The sequence below is a fragment of the Typopeltis vanoorti genome, chromosome 6 (assembly GCF_054136105.1).
Source record: "Typopeltis vanoorti isolate ZY-2024b chromosome 6, IOZ_Tvanoo_1.0, whole genome shotgun sequence".
NCBI lineage: Eukaryota > Metazoa > Arthropoda > Arachnida > Uropygi > Thelyphonidae > Typopeltis > Typopeltis vanoorti.
The window spans coordinates 114017264-114031854 of record NC_143554.1 but is presented as its reverse complement, the minus strand read 5'-3'; the positions used below and the strand labels follow the sequence as shown (position 1 = coordinate 114031854).

Here is a 14591-nt window from a genome sequence, read left to right as displayed (position 1 = left end):
TTTACTAATGACATTTTGTCATGCCTACCCCACCAGGAAAACCACACGATCCACTAGTGGACCACTGATCACTCTTTGAGACATTATGTTTTAGATGATAGGGAAAAAAATTTTTTTTTTTTTTTTCACAATATCTTTCTTTCACCGATCTAGCAACATGATGTACTTATGCAAGCATTAAAAAAAAAGTTGCATCCCCTGAAGAAAATTCTGTATCTTCCATTGAAATCAATGGTATTATTATTATTATTATTATTATTATTATTATTATTATTATTATTATTATTATTATTATTATTAGCTAAAAGCTAAACTTACAAACTAATAACGGAAAATCTCCCACAGAAAATGATCATTGAAGAACAAGCACAAAACAGGATATTAATAAATGAAGTGTAACCAGATTTTGGAGTCATTTATATTTTTCGCTATACTGGCGGCGTTACATCTCTGGTTTTCGGCGTATCTGATTTGTATGTCATTTTTATTAGCTGTCAGCAAGGCAGAATATCTCGTGAGTGTCATTTTGCAAAACGCCCCCTAATGTATGTTGATATTTGTGTTTGTTAATATGGCGGATGATAGGGAACCTCCTCCTTTTGGCGACGATGAAGTTTTAAAAGGGGATGATAATGAAGATATTTTTAGTTCGGCGTTAGAGGTAATTATGTTTTCGTATTTTTATTTGTAAACAGTTCTAATTTTATGACCGTAATAAATAATAAAATTAAATAATTGTACGTCGAGGTGTTGTTTATATTGAAATGCTTAGTTATTTAAATCCCTCTGTACTTGATGAGCATCTGGTTTACCGGTTTTCCTGTGTTGGGGAGCAGAAAACAAATAAGCGCGCTAATACAGACTTTTAATAACTTTTGGTAATCTCCATTAAGCTGAGTACAACAATTTCTTTTCAGTGCATATTAAACTATATTTATGACCTTATTTTCTTGCTTCCCTATGTAATATTCTGGTTTTCATCCGAGTATGATTGAAATTTGATGTTCCGATTCTCAAGCGTTCTTCCTTGTAATTATCAAGTAGTGAATTTCATTTTGATTGACAAGGGGACCTAGGGGGGGGTTGAGTAGTCATCATCATCATCAAATTCCTGCCATGTACCCTCAAGGGGTGTACAGGATATGACAGTACTACATGAAAAAATTACATCATTCAGAGTAGTCTAATTTTTTTAATGTTCAGCCTTTATAAAATTGAATACACGTGTCTCCTTCAGTAGATCCTTGCTAATTAAATATAAAAATAATATTAATGTAATAAATATAATATAAATAAATTATATAAATATAATAAGAATGGATTAAATGTCAATTTGATTGCTTTATTTTTAAATTCATGCAAGTTTCTCCTCCCTCCAGATTACGCAAACATAAACGAAAAATTGTAATTAAGTAGTTCTTCCCCCCCCCCCCCCCTTGATATCTTTCCTTGTTGATTTGTAAATGAAGCTATATGAAAAATTAAGGTACATTTGACCACATTCATTCACATCTACTTTATTTCTATTAATTTCTTTTGACTTACTTTTGTTGTTCGGTGACTACAATAAATTTACGTACTTCATTTTTGTATAAGTTCACTAGAATCGCTGTTGTTGGAGAATTATATTCTTACTTGGCAACATTCATCAGTCATGGGGGAATACCAAATACATCCAATAGTTTCCGTTTGTTTGGTTAACTGTCAATAAATATAGCTTAAAAAAGGGGCATGAAATTCCTAAAAAAAAAAAAAAAAAAAAAAAAAAAAAAAAAAAAAAAAGAAGAAGCTTATCTTATGATTTTCTTCAGGAATTATCATGGTTCAAAATTCAGTACTTGTAGAAAATTTATAATTGCAGAAATACTGCAATTTAAACTTACATTTTGATGCCAGAACTTGATCAACATCAGTGGATATTTAAAAGAATATTGGCTTATCTGATAATTTCTGTTTTTCATTTTTTTTTGCATATGAGATGTTTTTAAAAATTTATTTTATTTTTTAGAAAAAGTAGTTATACCATTATTAGAATAACTGGTTTAAATTGGTTCTACAATGCAACATGTAGAGGTATATGTCTTGTTCTCTAAAAATTAAAGGTATACCTAGAAATTATATTTTAGTTTCATCTTTAATCCAGTTGAAAGCAGACAAAATTCGTGTATGAAGTAAGGTCACAAATGGGCACTCTTTATATAGAGCAGTGGTCGCCAAAGGGGTCGATATGACATTGTTAGGAGTCGATTCGGGCTCGACAGAAAAATATAAGACATCATTGTATGGGTAATATTTAATTCGGTTAACTTGGATTACCTCCATGACAAAAGACATGAAGGTAATGACAACGCAATTAAGAGTGAATCGTGTGATCAGTACCTCCATCTTACAGGTCCATGAATAGGACCTGTAAGATGGAGTAAGATCATGAAAATAGTTACTGAGGCCAATCAAGTAGGCCAAAATTACGTATTTACCAATAAACGGATGTTGGTGGATCCTGCCAGCCGGCGCAGTGGGAGCGAGATTGCAACACGTGCGCGATTCTTATTTACTGATACTTACAAGTATTCGATCCCAGTCTCATTTTTGCACATTGACATACAAGTGAACATTAATGTTCTAAAATTCATCAACATACGTATTATAATTCAATCATTTTTCATTCACGAACTAAACTTCTCTATGTTGAAGAGTTGAGCAGCGCTGGTAGTAATACCAGTGATGTTAATACCAGTAGTTTATTAATGTCACTAGTAATACTAGTGATAGTAATAGTAGTAGTAATAGTAATATAATAATATATACTATATTATACATACAATAAACACTGTAACTATAAAATAAACAATCTAAAAACTCACAGCGTCTTTTTTTTTTTGCTTGTCTTATTATGATTACGTAATGGTAAAATATAGGGGGTCGATAACAAGTCAAGAAACTCTTGAAGGGGTCGATGGGGAAATAACTTTGGCGACCCATGATATAGAGGCTAATGACTTCACATCGTTTCCCTTGGTATTCCATAATGCAACACACACACATCATTATGGAAAGGGCTGCTATCCAGACTAGCTTATTGAGGTCTCATGAGTGGGAGCCAGACTGTTTGCTTCATTTGCATGTAAATGTTTATTGCTGAATTTATGATAAATCCTTGTTCTTAATTTGTGAAATCTTGTCATAGTTAAGCTTACACACTTATTTTTTTGTCATAGTCTTATTCCTGTTTTATGATTTAACCCTGGGGAGGTTGCAGTAGAAAAAATCTGAGAGATAAGTTCATTACTAGTATGTGCTAAAATGCGATAAAATTAAAAAAACAAAAAAACACTGCAAATATAATACATGATGGTTTATTTATTTTCAGTTACAATCTAGAAATTATTGAACAAAGAAAAAACAACTAAACCAATACTATACTGACTTCAGAGTTCGTGGAATTTACTATAAAAAAAAATTATTTTCGCAGTCGATTCTATCATTCTCATCATTGGACTCGAGTAACAAAATCGCTGAATCTCTTCAACATCTGATGGATTATCCAATCGATATATTTTTCCAGCCATTTTCAACAGTAAATAAAAAAAACAACTAAATCAATACTATACTGACATTGGAGGTCGCAGTATCTCTCAGATCCAATTTACTATGAATTATCACATACCTTTACATAATGTGCTAAACCAAAACTGACCACATAAACAGTGTGGAATATCATTTGTAATATATGCATGCGCAGCTATTCGTGATCTCCAAGCTATACACTGGATATTTGTAAGAATATTTATATTAAACAATTTGTTTGTATCTGTCAGATCAGCCACGACCTCTGCAGGGTTAAAACTAAATGAAACCATTTGCTAGATTTGTCAGTTTTAAAGTAAAGTACTCTTTAGACTACTGATAAGGTTGATTATTGTTTTGGCAAGTAGTAGTAGTAATTAAGGTTGTGAGGCCAGTGTATTATGTCTCTTAATTGCGTGTGTTCTTTGGGCTGCTATTTCTGTTTTGTAGGATGAAAAACGTGTCTCCTGCGAGAAACTCTGCTGCCATTAGCCCTCGCTCGAAACTGAACTCTTCTATTCTCAACTCTGAAATTATCTGAGAGAAATTCTCAGATATTTCACATTAATCTGCCTGAAAATTTCATAAAATAAAGATGAACATTAAAAAAATGACAACCTTCAGAGATAATTTTCTCAGCTGCAGAGCAGTTGTGAACCTTTCATCAAAAAAGACGTGATGAAACATCCATTAGCATGCTTATCCTCAGCCACAACTTTGCAGCAGTACCTTGTGAAGTTTCAACTTTAGACCTCACATTGCATATAGTATGGTGTCCTCAACTTGCCTTCATACGTTTTCAGTATCAGGCTCAATGTAACTAACATCGTTTGACAAGTGTCACTCCCTGAGATAGAGTTTTAGAGTTAGTACCCTCCCTTGATGAGTCTTTGGACTCCCTGGAGGTGTCACATAATAATAAAAGAAATCTCTTTAACTAGCTGTATACTTGCTTTCTCTGTAGATAATTTCTAGAGCTTATAAGGGTAATGTGACTGTGGTCCTCTGTATCATTGATTATAATCAGAAAATGAATGTGTTGCTCAGAGATCTTGCTACTTATAAATCACTTAGATTGACCCAACTGTTTCTCAGATTTAACATTAAAAATACTTCTAAAAATGTCACATCTTGTCCTCCAGAAGCAGTTAAAAAAACATTCCAACTTTTAGTTCCCCACCCAGATATAAAGCTTACCTGAAATCCATAAATCCAATAACCCTCTGTCTCATAGTAGAAAATACTGACTTCTGTCCCCTTCCTCTTTTCTAGCCAGTCAGCTAAATCTTTAACATCTACTGCAGATTTAACCATCTTTCATAGTTGAATATCATCTACTCCAGCTGCTTTTCCACATTTCAAGTTTTTGACTCATTTTTCTATCTCAAGTATTGAAAAAAATTTTAGTAAGTTTCTGTCATTGCATGGTTTGTTTTAATAGTTTTTCAAAATAATTACTCCAGACATCTAGGATATCCTTATTTTTAGAATAGTACTATAATTCCTTTTATAGTACTCTTTTTCTCCATTTCTAAGCTGCTTCAACAGACTCCAGAACCTTTTGCCACCTTCCTAATATTTATTTTCCATGCTCTTACCAAAGTTTTCCCATGAGTTTAGCTACTTTTACACATAGCTAAGCTTTCCTACATTTTTCTCCACATTCTTTTAGTGTATCTGCTGACTTATTTGCTAGGAAATTTTGGTATGCTTTCTTCTTTTCCAGGACTGCTTTCTTGTGTCTACCATGGTGTTTTTATTTTTCAATTATAAATTTTTTCAATTATGCTTGTTTTCAGTTTGTTTCATTTTTTTCTACAATTTACCCATAAAAGCTGCTCAACCTTAATTCTTTTTAAAATTTTCTTACATCTGTTCTTTCCAATGTGATATCTATTTTTATTCTAATTAGTGCTAAGTATGGTAACTTCCAATTTCAAGTACTCCTTACACTCTTGTATCCTGAACTCGCATGTTAATATCACTATTAACAATGATGTAGTCAGTGAGGCTTTTCTTATTTCTTATCTTCTCTCCATGTGAACTTTTGCACATCTTTGTTGAAACGTGGTGTCCTGAACAGAAGTCCAATAAATACTTGCCATTATTATTAGCTTTGCCCTTTTCTCCAAATTTTCCTAAAATGTTCCTATATGCTTGGCGGGATCATTTCCTACTCAGGTGTTCAAATCCCTTGTTGGGGATTTGAACACCAGAGTAGGAAATATCAGCTTTGTCAGCTCCATATTTTAATAATTCAAAAAATTCCTCCACTTTTTCCTTAGAAGAATCTTCTTTGGGACCATAGGCATAAAAAAGTTTCATTATCCATCTTCCCATTTTGAAGTTTGCTCACATAACTCTATTTGAAACTCCCTTTCAATCAAGAAGTTTATCTTCATATTTGTTATTGAATGCTATTGCTAGTTTGAACACTGATGCGAGAAATAATTAAACATATGTTATTAAACATGTTTAATTATTTCTCTGTGCTGTATTCATTCTATTAAACCTAATGAGTGTAAATTAATACCTAAGTCTTAATACTCAAAACTGTGCTATGTCTGTATTGATGAGCTTGTGATGCACATTTCCTCTTCCAGAATAGCAGTATGATTTTTTTTTTTTTAAGAAATGGAAATTCTACTGCACCAAGCAAATATTGATTTATTTCATCACCTGGTGAAACACCATCTCCTTTCTTGTTAGATGCCTGAAGTATTGCCATTTACAGTCTTCTACAAGATCTCTCCCATTCTCTTTTGTTCTTACATGAAGTACAATTACGTTACATAGTGATATTATTACCCAAGACTCCATGGAGTCAGACTCATCTGGGAGGTCCTTTTATCATTTACACACACCTCATCACACCGTGCTTTAAACACACTCAAATTCTCTGCAGACACTAGGCTACACTCTCAAGCAAGGCATTCCAATCATTCACAACTCTGCTTGAAAAAAACTTGCTTCTCACTCCCCTACTCACCCTTCTTTATACAGGGGATGACTTCTGGTTCTCCCCTGATCTCCCACTATTTTCTGTAGAACCTCTCCAGCATTGATCTTATAACAACCCCTTACTAACTTGTAGGTCTCTATCATATCTTCTCTCTTCCTCCTGTTCATCAGACTCTGCAAGTTGCATCTTCTCAATCTTTCCTCATACTCGACACTCCAGAGGTTAGAAACTACCTTAGTCATTGCCTCTGGGCCCTTTCCAACATCTCTTCATCCTTCTGAAAATCAGGTGACCAAATCTGAGCGCAATAGTCTGTGTGGCCTAATCAAAGCCTTATACAATGGAACAAGAATCTCTCTACTTCTACAAGTCAGTGTTGTGTCCTATGAATCATTCCCAGAAGCCTTTGTGTTGTCTTCTTAATTTTGGCTATGCGTTCCCTAAATTTCAGATCCTTATCCACTATCACCCCCATTTCTCTTATTTCCTCCGCCTCCGACAATATATCCTCACCAAGCATAAATTCTGCATCCCATCTTTGTTTCCCAAATTTTAAAACCCTTACATTTTGCAACATTGAACTCGCATCCCTATTCTCATGCCCAATCACTCAATTTATTCAAGAATTCTTGTAAGGCCACAACATCTTCTCTACTCTTCATGCTTTGTCCCAACTTTACATCATCTGCAAACAACTGAATATCTCCATTCAAATCTTCACCAATATCATTAATATACAAGTTAAATAGTAATGGCCCTAAAACAGACCCCTGAGGTACACCACAGTGACTTTCCTTTTCCTGGTTATCCCCCCCCCCATACACAACTTGTTGATAACATGCCATGAGTAGAGAGTAGTAGCTGACTATTAGATAATATACAAGAATCTCATGGCAAATGTACTTGATCAGTAAGTGAATAATCATATTGCTGCTTACTTTGCCAGATCATACTCAGTGCTAATTTGTTTCTAGTGATGTGTGTGGAGGGGACACTTGAGGCCACTCAAAGATGGGGAAACTAGTTATTCTCTATGTGGGAGATGCATCTTTTCTGAGTCACTGCACTGCATACCCCTACTCTGTAATTAATTTTCTGACATTATCCATCATTAAAAATTGCCAAAACATGGCAGGTCATAAAAAATTGTTTCAAAAATACAACAAACAAAAAATCAAATAACAAAAATCCCTACAAAAAAATTTATTTCACCAATATTTGTTCTTGACATGACTATACTAGGACATTCAAACACTTCACACAATTCCTTCTCTAACAAAGGTTATCACATATGCATTCCTCAAATCTAATATTCCATGTCAGAATATTCAATCAGAATCCTCCTCTTTATGATTTATTCTTGCTCATCCTTGCCATATTTCATTACATTTATTTGTCTTTATTGCTTTCCAGATTCTTCTAACCACTCTGATCTTTTGATTATTCATTTCTGATGCTTTCATTCATTGAAACAGTGATTAGCATTCATTATAATAAATTATGGAGACACCATGTTAAAGTAATAACTTTGGTTTAATATAAATTAAATGATATATCATGTGGACTCACGGAGGATCTTCAGTTGTTTGCTAATGATGCAAAGTTGGGAAGAATTAAGTAGGACTGCTGATGTCAATTCCTTTTGGTGTTAATGCATTTTGGAGTGCAGAAATATTAAACCTGTGTACTATATTGATGGTGCTGTACTGTAGGAAGTGGATGAGATTAGAAATTTGGGAGTGATGGTTGACAGTAAACTGAAGTTTAGAAGGCATAATGCTAGTGTTGCAAAGGCTGCACATCGTACTGCTGCTATGATAAAAAGTACTCTAACATGTAGGGATAAGGAAGTGGTTCTGGCATTGGTCAGGCCAGCCACACTTGGACTGTTGTGCTCGGATCTGGTTTTCAGTGTGATGTGGAGACATTGGAGAATGTCAGGCAAATGATGAAAACAATCAGGACTTTGGAATGCTGGCTATGGAGAGAGGTTGAAGAAATGTGGATTGCAGAGTTTGGTGAATGGAATTCATTACCAGAATGTGTTAATGTAAGGAGTGTTAAGGATTTTAAGATTCTATACGATATATTGTCAGTTGAATGAACCTCCCATGATGAGTCTGCCGATTCCACAAAGCATATAATAATAATAATAAACCAAAATAATCATCCAGTGTTTTGACCTTCATATCAAGGCCATCAGCTGGCTGGCTACTTATATGTGTGAGTGCACACACGTGCACACACTCAGAGAGAGAGAGAGCGGCTATATTACAGTATGCATAGTAAACTTAAGTCACACTAATTTAGTCACCCATTACTGCTACTGTCCTGACCTCTGGTGGAGAAAACACTAAGACATCAAAGTAGTCCTGTTGTCTGCTTTGCTACAGATTACTAACAGATAAATTAGAGGAACAGTATTAATAGTGGCCAGTATATGAAATGAGTTGCAATTATTGCTAATCAAAGTGAGAGTTTTCTGCAAAACTTAAAACAGAAGTTACGTGGGCTGAATGTGTGCCATCCATATTTTTGGGATTTTTAGGCTACCATTATCGTGTATTTTTGTTAATTTGATGTGTATTTTTTATGGATTGGAATTATTATTATTAGAACGGGCAACTGCAAGGAGTCCTTAGACTCATCGAGGGACGCCTAACATCATGTCAAGAACAACTATTCAACATTCACACAGTATCTATCATACTTTGCCTTGAACTCATTTACAGTCATGGCACCCACAACAGACTCTGGCAGCTTATTCCACTCATTCACCACTCTCCAAGTAAAAAAACCTAGCTCTAACACCCTTGCTAACCACACTCTTGCCAACCACACTCTTGCCCACCTTCCATGGATGGCCCCTAGTCCTCCCACCACCACCCAGTCCTATTCTCAAAAATATCTTCTGAATTAATCTTATAGAAACCCTTCAGTAATTTGAATGTCTCAATCATATCACCCCTTTTCCGTCTATCACCCAATTTCTGCAACCCACAAATCTTCAACCTGTTCTCATAAGGTTCATTCCATAGACCTGCTATCATCTTGGTCACTCGTCTCTGGATCTACCTCCTCCCTATCAAGAAGAAACCCTGGTACCCAAATCTGGACACAGTAGTCTAGATAGGGTCTTATCAAGGCTCGATACAGAGGAACAATAACCTGTTTGTCTCTGATCGTCAAAGTATTTCTCAGCAACCAAGTGATTTGATGAGCTGATTTAGCCACTTTTGCAATGTGCCCCCTAAATTTCAACTCCCTATCCACCAACACTCCCAAATTTCTGGCCTCGTCAATCTTCTGGAGTACAGTTCCACCAGTGTGGTAAACTGCTGCTAATCTTTTCACTGTACTGTGTCCAAAGTTACAGATGCAGTGGATTCATACCCCATTGAGGGACAAGGGGAGGGTTGGATAGGAATGAAGAATCCTTGAAGGAGCTGAATGTTTTTTTAATTTTGTAGTTGGTTTAAAACCCTATTACATAAAAAAAAAAAAAAAAAAAAAAAAAACAGAATGTAGTACTCTTTTTTTTTTCTGTTTTTTTTTTCAACTGAAGTCAGGCCTGTAGTGGTAATGGTCGGCCAAATTAGTATGACGTCAGCTTACTATGTATATTGTAATGTAGTTTGTCTCTATATGCGTGTGCAATTGATATGAAGTCATAAAGTGACTTCATGTGCAACCATTGTTTGCTCACACTTTGATAAAGGATGAAACAAAGATATAAATTAAAGAATTATATAAAATATAATTTCTTGGCATCTTTAATTTATAGTAAAACCAAGTGGAAAAAAACTTTAACTGTTCTTCATCACTATTTTGATGTGAGGTAACACTAATTATTTTGTCTACATATGAAAATAAAGCAGAAGTTATGTATGCTATCCATATTCTTTGGATTTTTAGGCTTTGTTTAGATTAGGATGGATAATCAATTTCCCAGCTTCCTTAAATTTATGTTCATATCAAGTTTTTTGTATGATGTAAGGAACAGATTCCTTTTCAGTCAGTTTGGTGTAGGTGTTAAGAACATGATCAGAGATGCCTGATTGCCAGAATAGTTAAATTTGATATGTATTTTTTATGGATTGTAATTGGAAAAACAATCTACCTGTTTGGCCAAAATACGATGATCCACACTGGCAAGGAATTTCATATACTTCAGTATGGTCTAAAAGCAAATGTTTATCTTTAGCTGAGCTTAGAAAAGTAGATATATTGTTAATAGGATGTTAATATATCCTACTTATTAATAGGATATATTAACTATATCCTATTAATAAGTTAATAGGATATATTGTTAATAGGAACTACATATTTCCATTGTAGATCAATGGAAATATGTAGTTTGGCTATACCTTTTGTTGATGCCTTTAACATAGCGAATGGTGACATGACAAACCACTCTGTATCACTATTTTGATGAGAGGCAGATGACAAGGGAAGAACTCAATTATTTTGTCAACATATGATTTAGTAAAACCATTAATGAGGAAGACAGGCTTGATGTGATTTATTTTTTGAGTGAGCAGCAATTCACTGGAACAAAAGAGAGTGTGCTCGATGTATTAGTCTTAATGGTGCCAGATTTTTGTTGACAATTATGATGGTGTGAAAGAGGATGAACGAAAAGTCTAGTATGTGTTTTCTTTTTGAATACTGAGAGGTGAAGGCTACCATCAAGAGTTATTCAAGATTAAACTGAATATGATGAAGGATGTTAATGTAATTGACAAATTCTTGAAGGTCTGTACTGGACCCATGCCAAACCGCAAACATCAACATTTCTGTAATATAAGGATGGTTTAGGAAGGATTGTGGTTCAGTATGTGTTGTTTAAATCTTTCCTTGTAATTAGCTAGTTTGGGAAATTCATTCTGAAATTTAATTATATATTAATTTATTTTGCTTTATTTTATTTATTTTTTAAATCTTGTTAAAATTATAATTTTACTACAACCTTAATATAATTGGACCATGATGCTTACATCATATACCTGCATAACTTGTGTCATTGTGTTGAATATACTAGTTTCTGTTCTTGTTGTTTAATTTGAAAGTTGTACCTGCAGCACACCACTAGTCACCTGTTTTCACCTCAATTCTGCCCTTCCATATACTACTTTTTACTATATATCACAGTAACTCAACTATTGTATCTTCTTCTGTCTCCTTGTGACCATCATCGCTCATTAAAGGTTAATCTTCCATAGTCATTCTTCCTCTTACTTTTCACATAACGAAAGAACTCTGGGATTTCCTTTGGCCTGCTCAGCTAGATTCTTCTTGTAATCTGATTTTTGTCACCTTTCTTGCCTGAGTCTTGTACTGTTCATGAGTTTGCTGGACACATACCCTCCACAGCCTTTCTTCTTCTGCAGCTCATTCTTAATGATATTACTCATTCATCTAATTCCTACCTGATTAACCCTCCTTACCTTGGGTATACGATTTAATATTGCTTCCTCTAGATGACCCTTAACTATATCTCATGCACTACTAACGTTATTATCCTTCAGTGTTTTATTTCATGACAGAGATTTAAGCTTCTTCCTAAGCTTGTCATAATCATAGTCTTGTAATTCCATATACCCCTTGACAGAATATTCCTCATGTTTTACAATCTCCAAAGTCAAGACTGCTTGGTCACTTTCACCAATTGGAGGCAATGCTATCACCTTGTTTATGGAGAACTCTTCTGATCCTATGACCAGGTAATCAATATTCTCCCACCCTAGTCCCCTCCATCACATTCTGCCTTAAGTTATCTCTTAGTAGGTGTATAAATTTTCTTTCCTTCCTGCGAAGTGATCTTTCTTCCTTCCAGTCTATATCTCCATACTTGAAGTCTCCCATAATAAACGCTGAACCTACTCATTGTACTAATTTGCATGTCTTCCAGATCATTTGTGGAACTTCCTGGCCTATAGCAACAACTGACTGTATATATTTTGTCTTACTGGTCTTAATTTCACAACAGACTGTTTCATATGAGCATCCACCCCCCTGCCTAGCTCTTATTCTTTTTGGTTGCAATTCATCCGTTATCATCAGCAGTACCGCTTCCCCCCCCCCCCTATCCTATCTTCTCAGTCTTCACTAAAAATATTAAACCCTTCATATTCTATCTCTGTAATTACATCTGCTGTTAACCAAGTCTTACTAATGCTCTAACTTTTTTGTGAGGTTACAGTTACACTAGCCAATGCCCCTCACACTCCTCCCTCTTGTTCCTGATACTTCTGGCATTAGTATATAGAAACTGCAGCATCCCTTTACTTTCTAAACTTACTAACCTATTCAATATTTTTGCTTGAGAGACTAGATTCCTTATTTGGTCATTATCACACTCACTCGCTTCATGGGTTCCTTCGTACAAACTCGCTTGCTTCTGCCTTAATTATTCAAGTTTCCCTGAATTTGCATGTCATCATGCTTAGTGAACAAAGCTCTCTAGACACCTAACACCAAAACCATTTAGATGCAGTCCATCATCATTGTACAACTCCTTCTTTCCGTCAAACACAGACCACAAATCCTACATCATTCCTTCTGCACAATCTACGTATACTCATTGGCTATCATTGTTCTTCTCCTCAGTTTTCCTCTATCACGGTGTAGTAGCAGACTTAGTCTTCACCTTCTTGCTCTTCAGTTTTTGCCTCTTCTCACAACTCCTTTACATCCTCCCTCATAGAATACTTGTTGCTTCTCAAATCATTTGTACCAACCAAGACAATTATTTCCTTCGACTTAACTTTTTGCATCCTGATGTCATGGCAGATTTTGTAAATTTTCACACCTAGAAAACACAACTTTGTCACATTTTCATTGAGTACTCCCCTGATCATTGGGTCTTCATACATAATTTTCTCCTTAACTTGTTTTTCTTGTATGTTCGGTCAGTCTTTATTATTCCTTTGGACCGCCTGCTTCTTTCTCTTTTCAGTCCTGCTAATCTCTTGCTGCTTCTGTAATTTTTCAATTTCACCCAGATAGTATACACCCAAATGTTTATAAAAAGGTACTTTGTCTGTAGCACAGAAAGCTTCATAAGATGTTGACTGCTTTTAATATTTTGGCTATTTTTCTTGATGTATTGCCAATAGATACATTGCCTGCCTTTCTAATTAATTTCTGGGTTCTCATGAGATGGTTTATCAGAAAATAAGTTTCTTTATTTTCTGATAAACCATCAGAAAATAAAAACTTTTTTTGAGAATTCATTTTGGAAAAACTGATTAAATAGAATTTGAAGTTCTTGTTTTCATTTAATTTCATAATTTTTTAGTATGTTTTCAATGTTTAGATTATACTTAATTTTCGTTGAAGATGAAATGAACTTTCTTGTAGGTACCTATGTGGTTTCCTTTCCTATAGACTTCTAATATAATCCTCCAGTGATGTCTAGGGAATGGTAATTTTCTGTTCATTTCTACTTCTGATAGGGATTTTATTTTTGGATGTTGATTATTCAGAAAATATACAAAATCTTTTAGGTCTTTGTAGGTGTGTGTTTCCAGATGATAAAGATGTCATCCACATATCTCCACCATACATGTGGTTTTAAGGTTGCCTGAGCTATAGCTGATTCTTCAAATTTTTCCATGTATGAGCTGGTGATTGAGGTGAGCCCATTGGAAAACTATGTATGTATATATATGGGTAAAATTTTCCTTTCCAAGTGAAGAATGAGGATTTTAGGCAATGTTGGAAGAAAAAAGTGATGTCTAGAGGAAATTTTTCAAGTATATCTATAGATTTTTCAACCGAGACATTGGTAATAATCAAACTACATCTAAATTAGCTAATATATCTGATGCAGAAATTTGAATGTTTGAAAGTTTATCTATAAAAAAGGTCAAGTTTTTCAGATAGGAATTTGTCTTATGTGAGGCTTGAAGAGGTTGAATAAGTGTGTAGAGAGAAGTTATGTTGGTGAGACATTGAGAGATGTCTGTCCTATGGACTTTTGGCATGGTATATAATCTTGGAGTGATTGGATGTCTGTATTTCAGTTTAAGTTCTGTAAATTCAAAAGGTACTAGAGATT

At 34.6% G+C, this 14591-nt stretch overlaps 1 protein-coding gene across 1 annotated transcript in view; it reads left to right on the top strand.

Moving 5' to 3' along the window:
- The first annotated feature begins 510 nt into the window (after positions 1–510).
- The window catches only part of Snx1 (sorting nexin 1), a 171643-nt gene continuing 157562 nt past the window's right edge, over positions 511–14591 (top strand). The window contains exon 1 of the mRNA XM_090393610.1: positions 511–661. Coding sequence (XP_090249736.1) covers positions 548–661 — 114 coding nt within the window. The 5' untranslated portion in view covers positions 511–547. The remainder of the gene's footprint in view (positions 662–14591) is intronic.